General features: G+C 32.3%; 1 protein-coding gene across 2 annotated transcripts; it reads left to right on the forward strand.

The window, feature by feature from the left end:
• The first annotated feature begins 14,859 nt into the window (after positions 1–14,859).
• Positions 14,860–25,202, forward strand: LOC107954594 (agamous-like MADS-box protein MADS3). 2 transcript variants are annotated; one of them, XM_041097672.1, is made up of 10 exons: positions 14,860–15,128; positions 16,375–16,450; positions 16,647–16,708; positions 16,785–16,884; positions 16,991–17,032; positions 17,420–17,461; positions 19,329–19,440; positions 24,333–24,360; positions 24,827–24,879; positions 25,038–25,202. In XM_041097672.1, exons 1-10 carry the CDS (start codon positions 14,947–14,949, stop codon positions 25,055–25,057), a joined length of 717 nt encoding a protein of 238 aa, XP_040953606.1. In that variant the 5' UTR covers positions 14,860–14,946; the 3' UTR covers positions 25,058–25,202. The 2 variants fall into 2 exon arrangements, with proteins under 2 accessions (XP_040953606.1, XP_016745681.1); XM_016890192.2 differs by having other exon boundaries at positions 24,827–25,202.
• The last annotated feature ends 1,782 nt before the right edge of the window (positions 25,203–26,984 follow it).

A 26,984-nucleotide genomic window follows, 5' to 3' on the forward strand; every position in this document is an offset into this window, starting at 1 on the left:
ACTAATTCACCACCAATTAAGCTTGTAACTCCATGAATCAACATTTTCCCAATTCCATACAACTAAAAATACATTCAAAAATTAATATAAATTCATTCAAAGCTTTCGCATAAAAACTCTTTTGCAAATATATATCAAACTAATGGAGGTTGAAGTTTTCTCATTTTAACTTCATATTCTCTCACAAAAACTTCATAAACCCTAACCTAAAATTGGTGAAATTGATGATATGGTAATGAATTTACAAAGTTATTTCCATAGAGATTTTATCAAAATCTAGAAATTTTGAAAGAGATTGTGAAATAAACAAGAAAATGGAAGAAGGAAGTGGAAGCTTCAATGTTTTTCTACTGCCTTGTGGAATGAACTTGCTTGGACTCTATTTGATTAGACATTTACTTCAATTAACCTTATATTTGATTGGATGATATTTTGTATTTCATTTAAATAAATTTTATATAATTTATTAGTTTAATTTATTTGAATTTATTGGAATTATTCTGTAAATATGTATGGTAGTTTTTGTGTACATCTCTTTCCTTTTAATTAGGAGATTAGATGCTAAAGTTTAGGAGATAATTTTGGTTTCTATCTTTGTATTTTACCGTGTATATATGTTCTTGATTTTGGGTGGAATGACACAGAGAAAATTCCCACAATTCTTGTGATTTTTTCATGGTATCATGAGCAGGTTTTGAACGTGTAAAATTTTGCTACTGGCTGGTGGGAAAGGTGATTCCAGTCACAAATCCAGCGAAGGGACGGTTGTGCGAAAATGATTTCTCCGTACGATATAACCTCGCTTGATAATCCTAGACTTACAATCACTCAAGTACAATTGAAGGGGGAAATCTATGAAGAATGGGCTCGCTTTTTTCGAACGGCGTTGCGTGCTAGGAAGAAGTTCGGATTTGTTGACGGATCGATTAAAAAACTAGATGATACATCAGACGGCATTGAAGATTGGTGGACCATTAACTTGTTGTTAGTTTCGTGGATTCGGAATACCATTGAACCAACTCTTCGATCCACCATACCTCATGTCGAGGGGGCTAAGGATTTGTGAGATGATATCCAAGAGAGATTTTCAATGGCTAATGGTCCAAGAATTCAATAACTCAGATCTGATCTTGCAGAATGTAAGAAAAAAGGATTGATTATTGTCAATTATTTTGGAAAATTGAAACTAATATGGGATGAATTGGCGACTTTTGATCAATTGCCGACTTGTGAATGCGGGAATTGTACTTGTCAACTATCAGTCCAGTTGGAAAAGCGACGAGAAGAGGAAAAGGTTCACTACTTCCTGATGGAATTGGATGGGACATATAGCACGGTTAGATCCAACATCTTGGCTAACGATCTGTTGCCATCCTTGAGCAAGGCCTATTCAATGGTTATTCAAGAAGAACGAGTGAAGACCATATCTCGTGAGGTGGAAGATCGCCCCGATGTGATGGCTATGGAGGTGCAAAGTCGAGGTTGTGGAGAAAGTAAGGAGAAATGGGGGGTTTGTTCCCATTGCAAACAACCTGGACATGGTATTGATAATTTTTTTACTATTATTGGTTATCCTGTATGGTGGGGAGATCGACCCCGAGGAACTGTGAAGGGTGAAAGTCGTGGAAAGAATTTGGGCCAGCGTCAATCAAACAGTCGAGGACGAGGAGGCAGCGAGCTAATGCTGTCCAGACCCACACAATGGGAGTATCGTCCTCAAATGCTAGCACTAATGAGACGGAAGCAAACACTTTGCCTGGGCTTAGCAATGAACAGTGGCAAGTTTTGCTCAAAGCCTTAAAGGGTATGAGATCAACTACGACTGAGAAGATGACGGGTAAGAAATTGTCTTGGATTATTGACACAGGAGCGTCAAATCATATAACGGGTAATCTGAAATTTTTACATAATATTCATGAAATTCCTAGTTGTCCCATTGGGTTACCAGATGGGAGTGAATCTGTGGCTACTTTGGAAGGATCTGTTACTATTGGAGGAGATTTATTGTTGCAAAATGTTCTATTTGTGCCGAATTTGACATGAAATCTTATCTCTGTGTCTCAACTTATGGAACATGATTCTTGTTTTATCCAGTTCACTGAAAATTTATGTGTTATATAGGATCGTACCCCGAGGATGCTGATTGGAGCGGGTGAACAAAGGGATGGACTCTACTACTTTCGGGAAATTCCAAGGATCAAGGTATTGAGGGTGACTACCGGTAACTCGTTAGAAATGTTACACAAGCGGTTAGGTCATCAATCTATGCAGATGACTAAACTTGTTTTGAAGGTAGACAGAGGTAGTAGGGATGAGATTTTGAATAAATGTTGTGATGTGTGCCTTCGAGCAAAACAAACTAGAGAAGTTTTTCCTTTAAGTGAAAATCGTGCAGTTAATATTTTTGAATTGATACATTGTGATTTATCGGTCCTTATAACACTTTGTCTACTTGTGCTGCATCATATTTTCTGACATTAGTTGATTTTTCAAGGAGTGTGTGGATTTTCTTCATCAACAATAAGTCTGAAGTACCTTCCGTGTTTAAAAATTTCTTCACTATGATCAATAGACAATTTGATAAACAAGTAAAGATGGTACGAAGTGACAACGGGAAAGAATTTACTTGCATGGAGAACTATTTTGTAGAACATGGTATTATTTTCCAATCTTCATGTACCGACACTCCACAACAAAATGAGAGAGTCGAAAGAAAGAATAGGCACATCTTAAATGTTGCGCGTGCTCTTAGATTTCAAGGATCGCTTCCTATCAAGTTCTGGGGTGAGTGCATTTTGACTGTTGGTTACCTAATTAATCGAACTCCCTATTCGGGTTTAAATGGAAAGACGCTATATGAGCCTCTCTATGGTCGACAACAAGATTTTGGTCACCTAAAAATTTTTGGGTCTTTGTGTTACGCTCACTGTAAGACTAGGGATAAGTTTGCAGCCGAAGTAGAAAATGTGTATTCATGGGTTATCCTTATGGGAAGAAAGGTTGGCGTTTATATGACTTAGAAAAAATGGAATTCTTTGTCTCTAGAGATGTTGTTTTCTTTGAAGATCAATTTCCTTTTGCGACAGCTCTTGCAAATCAGTCCATGATCGACACAATTGCACTCCCTCAAAGTGAAGGACTTGACGAGGCATGGAATGAGGTAGCGGTTTCAAATGATAGCCAAGCTACTGACGTAGATGAGCAGCAGGCTGAAAATGATAATGAAAGTAGCGAAACTGATACTCGAAGTGGTGGGGAAGAGTTGGGACGTAGACGGTATTTAATGCAGTCCTTAGTTCGGCGGGACTTTGTTATACACACCATTTAGAGAAAAAGTCCATCCCCGAAATTTTCCCCTCCACGGCATTCGCAAGGTAAGCCCTATCCTATAGCTCATTATGTGAACTGTGATAAATTTTCTGTACAACATCAGAATTTTCTTGCAGCCATTACTGCACAACGAGAGTCGAAATCTTATTCTGAAGCTGCTAGAAGCAAAGAATGGCGTGATGCCATGTCTAGTGAAATCGAGGCTTTAGAAAAGTAAGGAACTTGGGAGATTGAGGATCTTCCGAAAGAGAAAAAGGCACTCGGATGCAAATGGGTATATAAAATAAAACATCACTCTGATGGCTCCATTGAACGATTCAAAGCTCGTCTTGTGATTCTTGGTAATCATCAAGTGGCTGGAATTGACTACACTGACACATTTGCACCGGTTACAAAGATGGTTACTGTTCGAGTTTTTCTTGCTATTGCAGCTGCCAAGCAATGGGAATTATATCAAATGGATGTGCATAATGCTTTTCTACATGGGGATCTTCAGGAGGAAGTTTATATGACGATACCACCTGGATTTCGAGTAACACAACCAGGAAAAGTGTGTAAGCTTCGAAAATCTCTTTATGGGCTGAAGTAAGCGCCAAGATGATGGTTTGCCAAGCTTTCGATAACCTTAAAAGATTATGGATTCAAACAATTGCATTCGGATTACTCTCTTTTTACCTTGCAACGAGATACATCTCAAGTCAATGTTCTCGTTTATGTTGATGATTTGATTATCTCAGGTAATAATCATGAAGCTATTGAGTCTTTTAAATCTTATCTCAGTGGTTGTTTTCATATGAAGTATTTGGGACCCTTAAAATATTTTCTTGGGGTGTAAGTTGTGCGTTCTCCAGAGGGGATTGTTTTGGATCAACGCAAATACACTCTTGACATCATTTCGGAAGTTGGACTTTTAGGAGCCAAACCAGCAAGTATTCCTATCGAGCAGAATCGTAAGTTAGCTCTTGCTACAAGTTCTTTTTTAAATGATCTGGAACCGTATCGTCGTTTGGTTGGACGACTTATTTATTTATGCTTCACAAGACCGGAGCTTGCATACAGTGTTCATATTTTATCTCAATTCATGCAACAACCATGCATTGATCATTGGAATGCAGCGCTTTGAGTTGTTCATTTCTTGAAAGGAACTCCGGGTCAATGAGTGTTTTTGAGTAGCAAAAGTGATCTGAGATTGTACGGTTGGTGCAATGCGGATTGGGCTGGTTTTCCGTTGACAAGACGATCACTCACGGGATGGTTGATTTTCTTGGGCACTTTTTCGATATCTTGGAAGACAAAAAAATAACACATGGTGTCTCGATCCTCCGCCAAAGCCGAATATCAATCCATGGCTGTGACCACATGTGAGCTCAAGTGGTTAAAAGGATTATTAGGTAGCCTTGGAGTCTCTCATCTGCACTCAATAACGCTTGCTTGTGATAGCCAAGCTGCTCTTCATATATCTCACAATCCGGTCTTTCATGAGCGCACCAAACATATCGAGGTGGATAGTCATTTTATTCGGGATGAAATTCTCCAAGGCAATGTAAAACCTACCTATGTTCCAACAACGTCACAGCTTGCGGATATATTTACCAAGGCTCTTGGTCAGGCATCATTTCGTTCTCTCCTTTGCAAGTTGGGCATCCATGATCTTCATGCTCCAACTTGAGGGGGTATTGGAATTATTCTGTAAATATGTATGGTAGTTTTTGTATACATCTCTTTCCTTTTAATTAGGAGATTAGATGCTAAAGTTTAGGAGATAATTTTGGTTTCTATCTTTGTATTTTACCGTGTATATATGTTCTTGATTTTGGGTGGAATGACACAGAGAAAATTCCCACAATTCTTGTGATTTTTTCAGAATTCATATATGTTATATCAAACATTAGGGAAAAATACTAAAAAATTACATTTAAATTACATCACAGTACATTTAACACTAACATTCCCACAATTATCTCTCTTTATTCATATGCTTTTTGTGAGTATTATAGATGGTTAAACTTATCAACTATTAAGACAACCCATTCACGTTCAAGCATGGTCTCTGCAAGTGTTTAAGCATTGTATAGGAAATCACCACACTGTGAGTAAAAAAAATCTTATTTAACCCATGGAAAAACCGAACAAATATTATTTTTCTAGTATGCATTGTTCAACTAAGTAAGAGGGTCACCATCCTCCTAACTCCATTATAAACCTCATTTCTCACTTCAACTGCTGAACATAATCCAAATTACTTTTTTGTTTATCCGTTGCAATCAATCTTCTTAAGGTTTTATATTTAACACACTCTTCTCTAATATAGATGTAACATTTCAAATTAATTCCTAGACTTTCCGCCAAATAGTAATTGCATGCCTAACTATCATTATCATTCAAATCAATCCAATTGTTTATCAATTCTTCACATTGGGTTCAAGTCCTCATCTAAATTTTGGGTAAACTTGAAACAACATTAATTTCTAAAATTTTAGTGAAATTGATAGATTTAAGGTTTATTTGAAATGGCTTAGGGTTGGTTTATTTATAGTAAGGTAGTCAGTATGGTACCAGTGGGCACACCGTTTTTCTATTGGAACTAGTACATACTTGTACCGGCCTATTTCGGTGTACTGTTTCGAATTTACTGAGTTTTTTGAAAAATAAATATATCAAATGAATTAGATTAAACAATTTCAAATATAAAAATATTAATTGATCATATAAAATGCTTATCAATAAACATTTCAAATAAAATTTCATCATTTAAAAAATCTAAAGTAAACAAGGAAAAAAACATCTCACACATTAAACAAAAACATTATCCACAATATTGTTTTTAAAAAAAATCTACAATAAGATCATCCCATACTAAATATGTAAAACGAAAGTTTAATAAAAATATATATAAAAAATTTTGTTTGTGAAGCATTTAGAAATTGTGTTTTCTTTTTCTTCAGTTTATTTGTTTTTTAAATTCTTTATTTTTTATTGTTTGTTAATTTTCTAATTTAAATTTTAAAGTTGCTTCTTTTCTTTGGTTAAAGTTTAAATTTTGAACTCCATGTGTTGGCTTGATGGTCAAGATGTTCACTGCCCCAAGTGTGGCATGAGTTTGAGTCACGCTAGTCGCGTTGTTATTAGAACTTTGCCTTTCTCTTGTAATTCACTAAAAAAAAGTTTAAAGTTTAAATTTGATTAATAAAAAAAATTAAAGTTGATAAAAATTAATTAATTTATTTTTAATATTATTCATGCACTAGCTTATTCATGCACTAGCAAGTGTGTAATGTTCAAGCTGGTGCAACTAGAATTGACTAGAATGAACTGTTGCAGCAGCTGATGTAGACCAAAATGGAATGGTGTAGCACCCCTTAGCCTATCAAGAAAGCATGGCGTATATCATTCAGTCAGACAGACTGTCTGATGAATTGGGGCATTACTAACAGATTCAAATCATTCAACTTAACTTAAAAATTTTGAGAAGAAAAACAATTATGCAGATTTTTCTTAGCGTAAAAGTCACTTTTCTTCTTTCATTAGGTAATGCATTTTTAGAGAAATAATAGAAGTAATAAAAGAAAAATCTATTTTCAACTACTACCTAATTACAACGTTTATATCGAAATCATAAGATTTATGATCAGCAATTCAATAGGGTTCAGAGTAAACCTTAAAAGAAGGAAGAATTCTTTTTCAAGATAAACAATACAAAAGACGTAGTTAATTGAAAAATTTAATTACAAAACATATGTATACGCCATTCGCCGCATAGTCATGCATGATACAAAAATAGACAAATGGCTCACTCACAGGCGCAGCTCTAGCGTAGTCCCCTTCTATTGATCTTCTTATACAACAAAACGCCTTTAAACGAAAAGTAATGGAGTAAGTTCATTTGAACTTAGTGAGTTCCAAATAGACATAAAACAATTACAAGAACACCGATAATCCACAAGCAACAATACTCATGAGAATTACAAACATTTTCGTAAAACTTAGCCTTATAGACACAATACGTCGATTCATCAGTCGCATTATTTGACGGCAACACTTCACCAATTTAAACATAATACCCATAGTACCCAAGCAGACACATACTGCTAACTGATACTTACCTCTCACAATCATGTTAGTTTTTACCTGTGACCCATCTTTGTGCCAGCCTTGAACCCATATTTCGGAATCAAAATCACATATCCATCTTTTTCATATTCCTATTCACCATAATATCCTTATTAAATTGAACACAAGTTCCCTCGCAAGGTTGGGACGTGATTTGTCAGTCCAATTTGCAATATAGTTGCCTTACTGGAGGCATCACAAACAAATTTTCTTTCCATATTTTCACATATCACAAGTTGACTGGTACTAGGCTCGTGCAACAATGAGGGTACTTTACATCGACACCGGTCATACTCACTCATACACATTGGATGACTGCACATGCAGCCAGACACCATGCATTGGCCCATTTACAGAAGAAACAACTTGCTGTACACAACTCACATATCATAGAACTTTTCATAACTCAAAGGAAGTAAAAAGGAACTCACCAACAAACTTCATAACAAAATATACTCTACTAATCCTTGCCTCGATTGTTCGGACCTTCACTAGCTTCTTGACCTAAATAAGAAACAGTTATAATCATTAGACTATTTTCTCGGTAGAATTTAATCATACATGCATTAATGCAAAACGTAAATTCCCTTGACGTTATCCTAAGGGTTTTCCAAGAATTACCAGTAGGTTGGTACTTAACAATGGCATTTTACTAGCTACTGGAAACCTTCTTCGTCTTCTCTAACGAAGATAACTTAAAATTTTCCAAAGCCTAAAGGAAGAACTCAGAGAAAAATAAAGGTGAAACATGATGGTTATCGACATCCTTATATAGCACAAACAGCGGAGACAAAGTTTATTGGGAATGTCAGAAAGTCCCATTATAGCCTTGTATTCCGAGAATAGGTTTGCCTAATCATCTATCAAACATAACTACTACCATTAATCAATTTAGTGAGTAGTAAAACATTACTTGTACACTACAACAGAACAACAAAACAAGTCATTCAGTACATAAATACATTAAGCTGTCATCAATAGTATTCTAGTTCAATTCCAACTAGGTCTCAACTAAACTTTACCGAGCCGTTGTTTTCTTGCTAAAATACAAAAAACATTTTTATCGCTCCGCGAACTAACAAGTTCACTCAAAGTATTTGGGGTTGGCGGGTTGTCTCACAAAAGAGTATTTCAAACCCTAGAGTTCGCCAAATGGTGAATCCCAGCGAGGCGTTCCGCAAAAAGGGCGTAGTATCGAATCCACGCAAGACACTTAATAGATGATTCACCAATCTCATCATTTTTCTACCATAGCTTAATCAAATATATGCCAAACAACATATCAATACGGTCTATGTCGAGCGGGCTGTTACAAGTGGTCGTTTCAGTTTGTCACTGGAACGGTGCGCACCAATCAATGCAACTGGAATTGATGCGAGACCGACTACATTAAATTATAGTACTAAGGAAAGGGGTTAGCAAAATATGAACTTAACCTTGCCGTGATCAAGGTGAATTTGTACGATATTTCTTGAAATATCTTAAAAAAGAACACTTTATATCAACACTAATAGATGTCGAGATTAAGATAATGTCATATCAAATGAAAATTATATTTTATCAAGAATCTTTAGAACGAAAAACACGTTTGATGCCAAAAATTGTAACTAGAACTTAATGTTAATAAATATCAAGGTGGTTTAATATTCTAAAAAAAAATTGTATATTTCGAGAATTAATTTCAATTTACCAATAATTTGAAAGAAACATTATTCTGATTATGAAACTTTAAAATTTCAGTGCATAAATAATTTATTTTAATTCATTTTAGTATCAGTTTAAGCTTTTAAATGTTATTGGTTTTGTATGAGAGAAATAGTTGCTAATTTTCATCAATCATTTAGAAAATATCAATGGGTTTGTCATACTTAAAAGTTTATGAAAAAATGATCTGATTTTGAACTTCACTGGAGGAATTAGGAAGAGAAAAAATAGTGATAGTATATTGTTTTTTTGGTTCAAATGGAGGATTATAGAGTAATCCATTGTCCATCTAGAAGATTATAAAAGCTCCCCAACATGGCAAATATACTTTCAAGAATTACATATGTTAAAATTGTAGACTATATGTACTTCTAGAATATTATCAGACTCGTTTACCTCTTTTGGTTTTGTTTCACTTGCACGTCGAAAGTATAATCTAAAAAACTAGAGGCGGATAAAAATAATTTTATTTATAAATTATGAGTTATAATTTTTAGATAAATCTTTTAAGGTGTGTTTGATTGGGTGGAAAAGTGGAGGGATGGAAGGAAGGAGTGGAAAAATAGAAAGAAAAATAAATTTTGGTTGTGCTTGGTTGAAAAGAAAAGTGAGAAGAAAGAAAATAGAAGCGATGGCCATTTTCCATCTTACGGAAAGAAAATATGCATCTCTTCTATCACGCGGACCTATGAAAAGAAAATTTATATTTTCCATTTTTCTAATTTTCCATCCCTTCAATTTTCCATCTTTTTAATTTTCTTTCCATAGTATCAGACAAAGCCTAGGGGGTGCTTAGTTGGATGGAAAAGTAGAAAGAAAATAAATTTGAGTGTTTTTTATTAAGAAGAAAAGTAAGAGAAAAGAAAAATAAGAGGGATGATGATTTTCTATTTTAATGCATGAAAATCAATCCTTCCAAATTGGAATGATGAGAGGAGAGAAAATGAGAGATGTGTATGTTAGTTCAAAATTATGCATTTTTCAAATGTTTTATTTTCTTTCATTCCATTTTTGAACTCTATCAAGCAATGGATGGAAGAAAAATAGTTTTTTCTTTCCATTTTTCCATATTTTCTACCAAGCACACCTATAGAAAGAAAAATTATGCTTTACATCCTTCTAGTTTTTTACCTCTTCAATTTTTTTTCCTTCCAATTTTCTTTCTACCATACCTAGCAAAGCCTTAATGTGTGGTTAGATGAAAAAATTTAAAATTTTAAAGATTTAGTATTTTAGATTTCATCAATTCAAAGTAATAACTATTGTTATAGATTTGTTTGCCTAAATAATAGTTTCAAGAAAAATTAAGTTACTGAAATTTTACAAACTAAAAGATAATAAAAAAGAAGAAAAATTATATTAAATATAAATAATATAAAATTATTCAGGCATAAAAAAATTAAAATAATCAATTGAGCCCTTATGAAATAGTGCATCCAATTGAGCTCTTAATGACCCAAAAAGAATCAATTGACCCTTTCCGTTAACGGAAACCGTCAGTTGATTGATTTAATTGTTAATCTCGTTGACATGGTTGATGGAAGTCATTAGAAGCTGCCATGTTGTAATATTTTGACGTTATTTTTCAAAAATAATTGAAAATTAAAATGTACATAAACAATGAATCTGGAGAAATTATTGTCCATATTCATTTAAGATGAGTACAGAATTTAAAAAAAAAAATTCAAAAATTATAATTTTTTAAAAATTCTAAAAGAGTATATAAAAAATTTAAAGGTGCGAAAACTTAAAAATAAAATTATTTATTAAGAAATTAAAAATATATAGAATTAATAGGCTTGATCGAGCATATGAAATTTTATATATTTTCAAAATCCTTTAATGAAAAACGATTGGAAGTGCCTATGCCTGTTACTGCTGCCTTCTCATTTTTTGTAAAATGACTTAAAAATATTTATATTTGAAATATTGACATTGTTTCAGCACTGCCCATACTTCATATTTTTTGTATAATTTATGCCACTAACCCTTTAACCTAATATCTTAAAATTCCTAAAAACTCAATACAATTTTTCATTAGTAAAACAACTGTTGCTACTAAGAAGTGCGAAATTAAATGTAATTATTACAACAACTGGGATTTATAATAATTCGATTATAAACCACTTTTGTTAAAATATATTTGTGCATCATAGGTTTGATTCGCCAAATTAAAAAATTTCTTTTAGGCACGTCGAAATTAAATTATAATTTTTATAATAATAAAATTGTAATTTAAAGGAATAAATTAAATTTTTATATTTGTATAGTTTAATGTTTAGGGTTTAGGATTAAAACTAATTATTCCGATTCATTTGAATTTAGACAACTATTTATCTAGTTCATTCTATATACATATTTTAATTATTTTTTAAAAATTCCACATCATCATACTACGGCGTGGTAGTTTCTGATGCCTTTTGTCAGTAATGTCAATGAAGTTAACGGTCAAACCGGTCAACTGATTTTTTTAGGTTACTAAAAGCTCAATTGTGTGCATCTTTTTCGTAAGCTTTTTACTTTATAGTGAGATCGCATGTATTAAATGAAATAAAATTAAAAACTAATTTTTAGAAACCATTTCTTTATGTAGAATTAAAAATACCACATATTTTGAAATTTTCTAAGACTGTGTTTGGGAGAAAAATTGTAAAATTTTGAAGATTTTTAAAATGTTTGTATTTTAGAATTTATAAATTCAAAATGCTAGTAATTATAATTAATTATTTAGATAAATATTTTTTTAAGAAAACTTGGGTGATTGGGATTTTACAAGTTAAAACTAATTATAAAATAAAAATAAAAATAAAAATATTAAAAATAAATAATTGTTACAAAATAAATAAAAGAATAAGAGATAAGAGAGTATAGGAGAAGTATTTTTATTAATAAATAGGGATGTTTACAATGTTTATCCAAAACCTATTTATAAATATAAGAAGTATAAATGAAATAAAATTCTACTGTTAATGACTATTAGAGTTCTAAAGTACGTTAAATTTATCTTAATTTTGATGGACATCCACTTAATAATAAAATATTCTCAACAAAATATCCTATACCACTATATTTGTAAAAAAATTATAATTATTTCTAATAAAATAAAATTTTAAAATATATATTAAAGTTAAGTAAAAATGTGTTTTAAAGTTTATTTTTTTAATTTTATAGTGGACCATGTGTGTTAAAAATAAAATAATGAATTTTTTTGAAAACCCAACTCTTTTGGTGGAATTTGGAAAAGGAAATTCAACCACTTAAATCCCCTCTTAAAATTCCTCATACATTTCCAATTTCTCTATTATTTTTACCCAAAAAAGTAAATTGATTTTAGGATTTTGAAAATCTTGATATAAATGAAATCATTTCACTAAATTTTTTTTATTCAAACACAACCTTATTATTCAATAAATCTTAAATCCAAGAATTATCTGGGCTTCATCTTGAAATTTTGGAAACGAGTTTGGGGAGTTGTTTGCTTGGAATTGCTTGAAATTGATCCAAGGATCTTTGAGACTTGAAATTGGGTTGATGAGGTTTGCTTTATTAGTCATCGAGACTTGATCTTGAAGAATGAGTTTGATATACTTTATGTTTATGCAACTAAATTGGGCAGAGTTTTGATCCAAGGGATTTTGAAATTTAATCTTTGATAGATGAATTTGCTTCGAGAGTCGTCTAAACTTGATCTTAAAGAATGTTTTTAGCATCTTTTCTATTAATTGAGCAAGCCTAGAGAGAGGCTTTTATGAATTCCGAAAAATTAATTGAGCACCCATGTTACATTAGTTTAATTATTTTGGTCACTCTCGTTAAAATCACAAATGGCAAGCTGACATGATAGTTAAAAAATTGGTATAATAATAAATTTAGCCCTCAAATTTTACATATTATATCGATTTAATTATAATTTTAAAATGAACCCTGAAATTTACAAATATTTTTAACTTATCCTAATCCTAAAAAAATAAAAAAAATACATAAATCTTTTCAAAATAAATATAATAATAATTATCTAAAAAATTATAAGGTTACCTTATCCAAATTCCAACTTGATGCAAACTAAAAGTGGAACCTTTGACGACGTTATCAATTATTATGTCCAATATTATCTAAATCTGTGTGTCTGCACATCAAAATAATATCAACCTCTACTTTTTCTTGATTCTACGAATTCACCTCCACCGAAAAACATAATGCTAAACTATAAGTCAGAATTTTCTTTAAAATTACTATATCTTATGACTGTCGGGTGATAAAAGTAATATTTTAAAAAATTATGTTTCTAAGTAAATAACTATCTTTTAAAACGATAAGTTTTATTTATTTAATAGCGAATAAATACTAAATTTATATATGAATTTTGATTTGATGCAATTAAAGATATGAAGTTTGATTTGTGAATTTTATATGTATATACATGAAATTTTGATTTTATTTCAATCGTACACATTTAAAAAAATGAATATATATTTATTTTCATATTGGATTAATATAATTGTTTGTGCATGCAATATATTAATGTGAAGTTGTGCTAATTCGATAATTTGCTAGTGATTTGTGAAAATTGAATAAAATCAAATTTCATATATAAAATTACACAAAATCAATATTTATGTATGGCATTGCACATTAGATCAAAATTTATGCATGGATTTGATATTTATCCCTATATAATATGAGTAGAGACATGGTAGTTCTAAAAAAAAAGAGAAATAGATAATTTTTTAAGGAATGTAAATTTTCAAAAAGAAAATAGTAATTTTTTTTATTCCTATCTATACTTTATTAAGTTGATGTTACTCATCAATGGATTTAGGGAATTAGTAAAAAACTATTTTATCTACTAAGTAAGTTATATAATTACATGGGTGTATTTATTTATTTATTTTTATATATTTTGTAAATTAATAAAAATTTGTCTATAATGAAATTTGAACCAATGACCATGCATATAATTTTTTTATTTACCATTTACACTAAAAAGCAATTTTTTGGTTTTCTTTTATGAAACTTTAATAACTATGTTTGTGTATACTAATAATATTATTGATTGAGGTAGTTTTACAAATTAACTTGACACCCATTCAGGATTGATAACAAAACAAAGGTAAGCAATTGTATTCATAATCTGATGTGTTTAAATTTCGTTTTACTTACAATTTGATCAATTTTTTTTATTTTAATATCATACATATTTCATGTGTTAGTATTAATTAGTTCTGTACTTTATTATATGTTATTTTCAAACACTCTTCTATATTCTAAATATGTAATTTACATTCACATACACTCGTGATAAGGTTTGTAGTTCAGTTTAAATTTTATTGATTTTATTGTTATTTCATTAATTGAGTTGGTAACACGAGAGCAAAGTATAAATAATTGAATTAAAATAATTTAAAATAGAGTCAATTTATACAAATATTGTTTTCATAAGTTGAAAAAAAGAAAACCTGTAATGGATGGAACTAAAAGGTTGTATTAAAAACAAAATACAGACATTTATGGAAAAAGGAACATTTCTTTTTTCACTTATAAGGAGCGTGCAAGCCAGGGTTGTTTAAAGCGCGTAGATAAAAACCATAATTTCAAACTCAGCGTACAAAAAAACGAAAATGATAAAAATTGAACTGCGCGTAGATGCAGTTACCTTTCCATACAAATGCCTTCCACCAAGCTGTAATTATATTTATATATATACCCTTTAATTCTAGGTTTTCTTCACCTTCATTTTTGAATTATCTTTTTTTAGTTTTTACCATCCACGACCCCCATTGCTGAAAACCCAGAAAGAAAAATATGGGGAGAGGAAGAGTGGAGCTGAAGAGGATAGAAAACAAGATTAACAGACAAGTGACCTTCTCTAAGAGAAGAAATGGCTTACTCAAGAAAGCTTATGAGCTTTCTGTGCTTTGTGATGCTGAGATTGCTCTTATCATCTTCTCCAATCGTGGCAAGCTCTATGAGTTTAGCAGCTCAGGGTATATTAATACAAAACTACGTTAAACAATCTACTCATAGTCCTTTTTCATTTCTTTCTCTATCCTTAACTTTAGATATTCTCAAGTTTTCTAGTCATTTACATCTACTTTGGTTATGGATTGTGCATAATGGTTCCTACCATGCAAAACTCCATCAAAGTCTTGTCTTTTCTTCAGTTTCTCTTGTTCTTACTGCTCTCTCACTAACATCTGAAGTGGTTGTGGGTTCACATGGTTTTTCCTTGGCTTTTGGGTTCATGTCTAGGAACCCTGAGTATATCAGCTTTTTTCAGTGATAAATTGACACGTTTCATCTCATTCGGAAATGAAACAAAAAAAGGACCTTCCTTTTTCCTCTAAATTGGGTCTTGCTCTCCGGTTCTTGGCCTTGCTAAGGTTTTTTTCATTTATCAACAGTTCTGGGAATACTAGTACGAAAGGCAACTCTTTTCTTTCACAAGAAGGCTTAAACAAAACCCCCCCATTACGAGTTACGACGACATTGCTCAGATATCCTTTCACCACGTCCCTTGTCCTTCATAATTCACAACTTTTGACTTTGGCTCTTGGTTTCTTTGACTGCTTCTAATTTGAAGGCCTTTTACAAGGTTTAATGTAGAATTTGCACTTTAAAATTTAACTTCTCTTTTCTTCTATTTTATTTATATATACATATATATATTAATGGTACATATATATGTGGTTTTCCTTTTAAAATTATCTTGTCCAACAGAATTAATTTCTTAGTGAAGAGTTTTTAGCTAAATACATCATAGTTTTGTTTCTGAAACTGTTATAAATAAGCTATGTTGAGCTAAAGTTAATATTTTGCTTCAATTTATGCAATAAAGCTCACTCTCACATGCTGTTTGCAATTAAGTAGGAAAACCAGTTCCACATTGAGTTAAATGAAAGTAAAATACAGCAAGAAAAAGCTACAAAGGGGCCAACTGGATAAAGTTTTTATGGTTGGATTTTACTTTAATTGGGTATTATTTATTGTAACAAAAGTAATTATGATCATACCCTTCCAAGTTTAATCTATAAATCATTGAAAGCCTTGTTCCTCAGAAATATTGAGGGCCGGATTCAGTGTATTTGCTCTATTTTTTTTTTCTACTTTCTTGAATCCCTTGCATGGAAGTTCATCATGATTATGCTTAGAAATGTCAAGCCTTATGCTGCTTTCACTAATCATTGTGTGTAAATAAGTTGATTGTCACCTTTCTACTTGCTTTATTGGCAGTATGACCAAGACCCTTGAGCGATATCAACGTTGCTGCTTTATTCCTCATGACAATACCCATGAACGTGAAACTCAGGTTTTTAATTATAAGAGAATCGTAGAGGGACTAAATTGCTCACTTTTGTAATAGAGCGACTAATTTAGAGTTTTGCCTATTGTAGAGGAGCTGTGAAGCAAGTTTATACATTTACCCCTACATGCTTATCTTTTGGGAATCATTATTAGTGAGCATGGCTATTGTTCTTTAGTTGTCTTTGCTTTTATCAGTGCAGAGTTGGTACCTAGAAGTAATCAAGTTGAATGCAAAATATGAAGCACTGCAACGCACTCAAAGGTTGAGTTCAAATCAGTGTAATTATATATACTTGCATCGATTCATAAAATTCATTATATAGTATATGTTTAATCAGGCATTTGCTTGGAGAAGATCTTGGACCATTGAATATGAAAGAACTGCATAACCTTGAGAAGCAACTTGAAGGAGCTCTTGCAAGGGCTAGACAACAGAAGGTGGTTATATAATATTCGGATCTAATCCCACTAATTTAAAACCTGAAAGTTTTCTCCTTTTATCTTCACTCCAAAATTTCTCTTTCTTTACTGTTGTCAACTGCAGACACAGATTATGATGGAACAAATGGATGACCTACGCAAAAAGGTACTTACATAAGTAATACTCAATCAATACACTTAAATTTCATTCACCAACTTTGGTACGCTAATTCCTCATCTGTTAATCAATTTGTACTAATTCGGTGCATCAATTTTTAAAAAAATATTTTTATACGCATTTAAATATAAAATATTCATTTTCATATTATAAAAATTAAATAAAATTTTCGGTTCAATTCTGGAAACCGAATTAAATACATTTAAATAATACTGATTAAATTCAAACTCTAAACAATCCAACAAACGTGTTTTTCGATTTTCCTGCTTTTCTTACTCGGCATTACTATGTGAAGTTGACATGGTGATGAATGTGGATGAGCTTTTTCGTCTTAATTATCTCATATGGCTAACAACGTTTTTCATGTTTTGGCAGGAGCGTCAGCTTGGAGACCTTAACAAACAGCTGATAGTCAAGGTTATACTTTGCACTTCAACTTTGATCTATACTAAGCTCCCTTTGGATTTCATCACATGTATTTTATCATATAATTAATACAAATCAATAAAAATAAAAGTGTTATTAATTCATTAATATAATTATTATTTAAAACAAAGGTAAATTACACTAATATTCACTCAACTTTGATATCAGTAACAAAACACTCATTCAACTTTCAATTTAGTCACTCAACTTTCAAAAAATAACAAACCGTCCAAGTAACCATTTTTTGTTACAGATGTAACGGAAAGTTGACTTGTTATTTAACTAGCCACGTTGGCATCCTAGTTGTCATTTAAACAACCGTAATTTAAGAACCCTAGCTGGGTAGAAGAAGAAGAAGAGGAAGAAGAAGAAGAATAAGAAATGAAGATACCCTAGATATGACCGTTTTATTCCTCCAAGGTAGAGTCACCACCCAGTTTGTTGTTGTCCCTTTGAATCTTTGTGCCCCAGGCTACTCCGTTGAATCTCTATCCCTTTTTTTCCTTCTCTTCTTCTCCTCTCTTTTTCTTTTTTTTTTTCTTAACTCTAGTCGCCGTCGTTCATGGCCTTCTCCTACCAATATTCATCACCAAACAACTTATCTTTGCCTCTTCTCAGATCTCACTTCAAATTTTCCAATAGACCTTCAAAATCCCAAGATTAAGACCTCAAAGCTTCGAACAAGGCTTCAACGGGTCTCCACCATTCACTGTTGGATCACCACCATATTTAGGCAACAACTCTTTTTTGACCAACCATGACTCTTGATTGCTCGGATCATCAAACTGGTGGTTCGAGTTCTCCAACTCGTAAAACCCAAAATAGGTTTAAGTTTCTTTTATTTTGATTCTCTTTCTTTTATAGTTTTTTTATTTCTCTCTTTTGATGCAAGCTAGTTTGGGATTCTTGTTATTTTTTTGCTGGTTTGATCTTGGATGATTACTATTTGGTATTTTTGTTTTTGGTAGGAATTTCATGAGTCTGACATGTTTAGGGGTTGGGATTTGATGGTTATGGTGGTGGTGTCTTGGAAAAAGAGTGACAGTGAGTGATGTTGGTGTAGTGATTAAATGATAGTGGGCTTGTGGAGGTGGCCAACGTCGAGAGTGGTGGTGAGGGAGCCGAGAGGGATGAAGAAAAATGGTGAAAAAGCCCCCCTTTTCTCTTTCTGCTTTTTATGTTTAATAGTGGTGCATGACAGGGATGGCAGGAAACTTGTCCCGTTAGGCCTATAAAGGAAAATATTAATGGGTGACTGATTTGTCACTTTTCGATGACGTTAGTGACCGATTTGTTGTTTTTTGAAAGTTGAGTGACTGAATTGAAAGTTGAATGACTGTTGTGTAATTTATTTTTAAAACAAATATAATTTTAATAACTTATTAATTTTATAATATCAAATAAATTTACATTTTTATTATTTTAATTTAATGTCCTTAATAGTTTTATATAAGGTTTTGCCTACTTTTAAGCATAATGTTTAATTTAGTCCTCAATGTTTACCTCTTTTTTCAATTTGAGCATTATTATTTTTGAGTTAAATTTAGCTATTAATATTTTAAAAAGAGTCAATGCGCTTTTTTTAATGAAAATACTGTCTAAAATATTACTTTTTAACAATGTTGGCGTGATAGTACATGTATACTTCATGCTAAAATTTTACTATTTGTCTTATATGCTGCATCAACTAATTTAAAAATTATAAAAATATTCGAAAAAATTAAAAAAATACAAAAAAAAACATAGCATGAAATAAACCTGCTGCAGTATTTAAAATTTGCGCCTATTAGTCCATGAAAATGTAATATCTGCTGTTTCATAGTGGCCAATGTTATATTCACTGTATTTGGGGTTTCAGCTTGAAGCAGAAGGACAAAACCTGGAAACAATCCAGGGTTTATGGAGTTGTTGTGGTGCAGCAGCAACTGAAAACTTTCCTCTGCATCTGTCTCAGACACAACCTATGGAATGTGTGTAGTTGAATGATTAATATTTGGAGAAATAAAACAAAGAAAATGATAAAGAATATAATGGAGAAGAGAAATAAATTTTGTATGAAAAAATTCTTTCAAATAATCTTTTATTTCAAGCACACAAAGTTAATAATTCTTCATCACATACAACTCTTTATATAGGAGTTGTAAGTGACAATTCATCTATATCACTATATGCTAGGAGTTGTGACTATTCATGCATGTGTGTATCTTTTCATATTCAAGCCTCTTAACTTTTCATCTTTAAGTCTCTTCACTATTCATATTCAAGTTTTTTCACTTTTCATATTCAAGTATCTTCACTCTTCTAACTTTTCATAATTTATTTGTGCAAGGTTAATTTAATTATGTGCCAACAATGCCTCCCTTAAATTAAACTTGCTTTGAACTCCCAACCTTTCAACATTTTTCTTGAAGACTTGTCCACTTAGAGGCTTTGTGAAGATATCAGCCATCTGATCTTCCGTCTTGCAATATTCAACTTGAACATCACCATTATTCACTAGTTCCCTCAAGAAGTGATATCGAATGCGAATGTGTTTTGTCCTTCTATGAAGAACTGGATCTTTTGTGACCGAAATAGTAGAACTATTGTCACAAAACAAAATTGTTGACTTGCTTTGCTTCTGCTTAAGACTTTCCAAAATTCCACGTAACCAAATCAATTGACATCCTGCATAAGATGCAGCGATATATTCAGCTTCTGTAGTTGAAAGCGCCACAATTGATTGTTTCTTTGAACTCCATGAAACTGCACCACTACCAAGGTGAAAAACATAACCAGAAGTGCTTCTGCTATCATCAATGCTTCCTGCTAAATCACTATCCGTATAACCAATGAGATCAACTAATGTATTAGCTTTATAGAAAATTCCATAATCAATGGATCCCTTCACATATCTCAATATTCTCTTGGCAGCCTCCCAGTGATTGGAGTAAGGTTTCTCCATGAATCTACTTACCAAGCTAACAGCATACACGATATCAGGCCTTGTCGAAGTCAGATACATCAACTTCCCAACCAAACTTCTGAATATGGTGGAATTGACAAGCTTTCCTTCACCCTCTTTAGATAACTTCAGACCTGTAATGCATGGAGTAGAGACTGGATTCGCATTTTCCATCATGAATTTTTTTAGAACTTCCTTTGCGTAGCTCTCTTATGAAATAAAAATTCCTTTCTCGGATTGATGAACTTCAATGCCAAGAAAATGATGAAGTTCTCCCAAATCTGTCATCTTAAATTCTGCCATCATTGAGTGCTGAAATTCTTTCAACATCTTCACATCATTTCCTGTGAAAATAAGATCATCAATGTAGAGACTTACAACCATGAATCTTCCTTGATAATTGCCTTTGATGTAGAGAGTATGCTCATATGGAGATTTCTGGAATCCACACTTCTGAAAATAAGAATCGATACGGCTGTACCATGCTCTGGGTGATTGCTTTAACCCGTACAAAGCTTTCTTCAACTTGTAAACTTTTTCTTCTTCTCCTTTTTTGACAAACCCTGGTGGTTGATCAACATAGACTTCTTCTTTGAGAACACCATTCAAAAACACAGATTTTACGTCCATTTGGAACATTTTCCAATTGTTTTGGGTAGCAAGAGAAATAAGTAACCGAACTGTCTCAAGTCTTGAAACTGGAGCAAATACCTCTGTAAAATCTTCTCATTCCTTTTGCTTGTATCCTTTTGCAACCAGTCTTGCCTTGTACTTGTTGATAGAGCCATTCGGATTCATCTTTGTCTTGTACACCCATTTGACTCCAATTGAATTCTTGTGCGGCGGTAAATCTGTGAGTTCCCATGTATCATTGTTTTCAATTGAGCAAATCTCTTCTTTCATGGCTTTCCTCCATATTTCTTCTTGATATGCATCATCAAAAGAAATTGGATCTTCTCCTGCAAAGAAGGCAAAGAATACAGCATCATTTTGCACAACTTCATCCGTTACATCATATAACTCTTGGATGCTTCTCGTTTTTCGGATCGGGCTGGATGAAGAAGAATTTGATGAAGAACTTGGGGAAGCAGGAGGATTTTCTACTTGAGCATCATCTTCAGCATTCTCAATTACTGCCTCTTCTTCTTCTTCAAGTTCAAAAGGAAAAATTGGCAAATTTTCCTTTTCAACTTCCATATCTTCAAACATGGAATTTTCATCAAACCGAACATCTCGGCTTATCACAATCTTCTTTGTCACTGGATTATACAACTTGTATGCCTTACTTCTTTCACTATAGCCAATGAAAATGCATTTCTCTAACTTGTCATCCAACTTGCTTCTCATTGCATCTGGAATATGAGAGTAGGCAACACTCCCAAATACTCTAAGATGACTAACACTAGGCTTTATACCATACCACGTCTCATGTGGTGTGCAATTCTCCAAGCTTCTTGTCGGTGATCTGTTTATAAGATAAACTGCACAGGAAACAGCTTCAGCACAAAATCTTCTTGATAACCTCTTCTTCTTAAGAAGACATCTAGCCATTTCCATAATTGTTCTGTTCTTTCTTTCACACATACCATTTTGCTGAGGTGTATGGCGGACTGTCATTTCATGCCGGATGCCACTATCTCGGCAATATTTCTCAAATTCTTTTGAAAAATATTCACCTCCACGATCTGTACGCAAGGTGTTAATTTTCAACCCAGTAAAGTTCTCCACTTCTACCTTGAAATCTTTGAATCTCTGAAAAGCCTCTGATTTTTCTTTGACACAATACACCCATAACTTTCTTGAGTAATCATCAATGAAAGAGATAAAGTAACGATTACCTCCTAAAGATGAAACTGTCATTGGACCACAAAGATCTGAGTGAATAAGTTGCAATGGTCTTCTTGCTTTCCACGAGGATTGAGAAGGAAAAGCAATTTTGTGTTGCTTTCCAAGTTGACATGCTTCACAAACGTCATCAAGCCGATCGATTTTTGGTAAACCTCTAACCACCATCTTCCTTGAAAGCATCTCCAAATTTCCATAGTTTAAATGTCCATATCTATCATGCCATAACTTTGAAATTCCTTTATGAGCACCAATAAAACAAGACATATTCTGATTTTGAAGGGTAAGAGAGAAAAGATTATTTGATGCCACTCCAACTCTAGCAACAACCTGATTTTTCTTTGATAAATAGCAAGCCATGTCTCGGAAATGAATATCATACCCCTTCTTCAAGAGATGCCCAACGCTAAGCAGATTATTTTTAAGACCAGGAACAAAATAAACTTCAGACATTTTCTCTACCCTTCCTTGCTTTGTTTTGAACTCCAACTCACCAACACCGCTAACTTTGTAAGCTTTGCCATCTCCTACTTTTACTTCTCCACAATCAGATTCAAAGAACTTCGAAAATAAATTTTTGTTACCTGTCATATGCTTGCTAGCACCACTGTCTATGTACCAGACATCATCAATCTCTCCACCATGAGATACGAGCAACAAAGTTTCTTGCTTTTGCTCTTGATTATTTTGTACTATATTAGCTTCATTTTTCTCTTCTTTTTTGTACCAGCATTCACTTGCCAAATGACCAGGTTTGCGACAATTATAACATTCAAAATAGCCACGACCTCTTCCTCTTTGATTTCCACGTCGACGTCCTCTTTGTGATCCTCTAAAATTTTGACTTTGGTTGGCTTCTTTCCATCCATTCTCCATGCTTACATCTTCACCTCTTTCACGAGCATTTGAGCCTCTTCCTCTAAAATTTCTTCCTCTTCCACAACCACGATCTCTCCCTCTTTAATTTTTAAAATCTCCCTTATTCTCATTTAGAGACAACTTTGACTGGAGTGCTTGATCTAGATCTACTTCCTTTTTCTTCTTGTTTAATCTTTCTTCATGGGCTTGCAACGAACCTGTGAGTTCATCAATAGTCATGGTACTCAAGTCCTTTGATTCTTCAATGGCAACCACAATGTAGTCAAATCTGGAATCTAAAGAACGGAGGATTTTCTCAACACCACGAATATCATCCATAGTTTCACCATTTCTTTTTAATTGATTGACTATGGACAAAACCCAAAAAACAGTAATCAGAAACTGATTCTGACTCTGTTTTTTGCAGTCTTTCAAACTCTCCTCGAAGAGTTTGCAACTGAACTCTTTTCACCTTTTCATCTCCTTTGAATGAATTTTGTAAAAATTCCCATGCTTGTTTTGCCGTGGTGGCACAAGCTATTTTTTCCCAAGCCGCTTCATATGATTGAACTCCTTGATATATCCAAAATAAGGCTTGCTGATTTTTCTTCCTTGATTTTCTTAGACTCTCTTTTTGAACTTGTGTTAATCCTTCCTCCTCTTCAGCCTCAACTTCATTATAACCTTTTTCAACAATCTCCCAAACTTCTAGAGATCCAAGAAGAGCCTTCATTTGGATACTCCATTTGCCATAATTTTCTTTGGTTAATTGGGGAACGGAAGAAAGAGGAATAGAATTGTTCATTTCGATCGAACCTGGATCTGATACCAATTTGTAGTTGAATGATTAATATTTGGAGAAATAAAACAAAGAAAATGATAAAGAATATAATGGAGAAGAGAAATAAATTTTGTATGAAAAAATTCTTTCAAATAATCTTTTATTTCAAGCACACAAAGTTAATAATTCTTCATCACATACAACTCTTTATATAGGAGTTGTAAGTGACTATTCATCTATATCACTATATGCTAGGAGTTGTGACTATTCATGCATGTGTGTATCTTTTAATATTCAAGCCTCTTAACTTTTCATCTTCAAGTCTCTTCACTATTCATATTCAAGTTTTTTCACTTTTCATATTCAAGTCTCTTCACTCTTCTAACTTTTCATAATTTATTTGTGCAAGGTTAATTTAATTATGTGCCAACAATGTGATCTTCAACCTGTTTTGCAAATAGGGTACTGTTAATATATATACACATCTTTAGCACTTTTTTTTTTGTTCTTCTAGATGATGCCCTAAGTGATGATGGATTATTGTTTGCATCTGAAACAGTATCAAGATACTTCTATATATATTTTCCACACTTGGAAAAAATATTAAGATACAAACATATAGTGTTTATGGACAACTAACCTCACACAAAATTCACCCCTTTCAAGCTCTATAAAATCAATGTGCCATGTCTCTTCAATGCTTTCATTTTCATAGGTACCTTAAACTGATTAAACTTGTATATGACATAGTATGTAGTTGGTTGGTTGGTTGACTGTTCACAAATACTAGTTAATGGCTCTGCTAAATTTGACCTTCAGAAAGAAAAAAAAACCATCCATTGCATATGATTCAATGTTATCACCACCATTGTTTGTTTGTTTTTAATGTTATTCTTAATTTTTCTGACTGCTTCTATTAATGCATCAGGTATCATCACTATGTTGAGGCTGAAAGATCTTCAGCCCCCACAGGCATGGCTGGTGAGACCAATTTCATCCATGGATGGGTCATTTGAGCCCTCCATCGATCAACACAACTATATACATATATAGATGTTGTGATTTCTTCTCTTGCTTATTGTTTTTTTGTAATTCTGTCAACATCTATATATATATAACATGTTACTGTTATATTTCAGGCACTACAATACCCATTTGAGCCTTCAAGACCATCTTGTAGGCTTATTGTAGCCCTTATGTATAAGTTATTTAATATAGTTTTGGTGCGAACATATTACTCTATAAATCTCTCTTGAATTTAGTACCACGGATTTACAAATTACATTTTTACTTTCTTTTTTTTTACAATTTATATTTAGTGCTAGTAGTTCTCTCCTTCAATAATGTCATCTCTAATGTTTGAACCTGCATTGTCTTCTTGGGAGTGCAATGTGACTTGCCACTACACTAAACACTTATTGGTCTTACTTGATTTTCTTAAAATCCTGTAGATTTACCTATGGAACCTCGAATCCTCTTTTACTTTAAGAAGTCGATAATGATGGGAGTCAACTTTAACTTGGGCGAGATTGGATAAAGGTATTTATAGGTATGATAAAAAAGAATTTTGCTAGAAGTCGCAGCCTATCGGCATAAACTACAATCGATATAGGTAATAGAGTTAAACGATTAAAATTCATTATAACTTTAAACTCAACAACTATAGGTGTCAAGTTCTTTAATAAATTTATTATGGTTAGGTTTTATGATAAACTGTAAATATTTATGACATAAACAGTTAAAATTCATTATAACCTAGTGTCGAGTTTAAGTTTATAGTAAACTATAGATATTTATGACATAGATGAACTCGACACCTATTGTCATCAAGTTTAGCTTTATACATTTATTAGGGTTAGGTTTATGTTGAACTATGAAATACTGAATATATGCAAAACTGACAACCATAGATGTCAAGATTCACACTTTTATTGCATATTAGGGTTAGGTCAAATATTTAAGGTTAAAACATCCCTTAACTCTAATTATAGCTCTAAACTCAGAAAAATCTTAATTATTACATAATTATTATTTGGAATCCATTAAGACAATGGAAATGTCGGTGCATAATTTTGTATAGAATTTGATACTTACGAAAGTCGAGATAACCCTAAAAAAAGTGTATTTTGAGAACTTTCAACCTATAATAATTAATAATATAATTTTTTACAAATTAAAGTAACAAAAAAAAAACCTGATAAAATGTTGTGTGATTATTGTATTTGTTGGTTGTACAATGAGGGATTTGTGAGGGCCTGAATGGTGGTTGTGGGATGGTGTCGCTTGGTGGCTTCAGTTTGGGGAAGGTTGCTGAGGAATGAGTTTGTTAAGGGTGATGAAGGACCTTGAAGTATGATAGTGATCATAATTGTGTTACTATTAAGTGAGAGATTTGAATGATGATGAGTTTAGTGCTCGATGATTTAAGGTGAGTGATAGATCATGATTTTAGTTAAGGAGAAGTGATACGAGAAAAGTTTATAAAGGTGGATTGAAGTATAAAGCAAGGCAGCATGTGAGGGAAAACAAAAAGTAATAATTTTATATATTTTTAAATATTTTTATAATTCTTATAAGTTTCTTATAATATTCTATTTTTTATAATTTTTTATAACTTTTAATATTTTATATTTATATAATTTTCTTTTTTATTTTTATTATAATTTCTTAAAATTTCTTAATTTTTTTTATAATTTTTATAATTTTTAGTAATTTTTTGTTTTAAAATAATTTTTAGAATTTAATATAAATTTTTAATAATTTTATAATTTTCTATATCTTTTTAAAATTTTAATATTTTTATAATTTGCTGACGTGGTAATATGTCACATAAGCATCAATTATAGTAGCATGCCACATGTCATCATCACGTGTTTCCGTTTGCCACATCAGCAAAACATTTTTTTTCAGCTTTTAGTAAAAGTAAATTGCAGAATCATGACTAAGGAACTATACTAGTGATCTACCTAATTTTATTGTAGAAATTTTCGGAATCAATGATTGGACCATACAAATTAGAAATACTTTTTTTTTTGGATAAAGTAGGAGATTATTCGATCCATTTCCGTATCGCTCATGATCTATAT

The sequence above is a fragment of the Gossypium hirsutum genome, chromosome D07, assembly GCF_007990345.1.
Source record: "Gossypium hirsutum isolate 1008001.06 chromosome D07, Gossypium_hirsutum_v2.1, whole genome shotgun sequence".
Classification (NCBI taxonomy): Eukaryota; Viridiplantae; Streptophyta; class Magnoliopsida; order Malvales; family Malvaceae; genus Gossypium; species Gossypium hirsutum.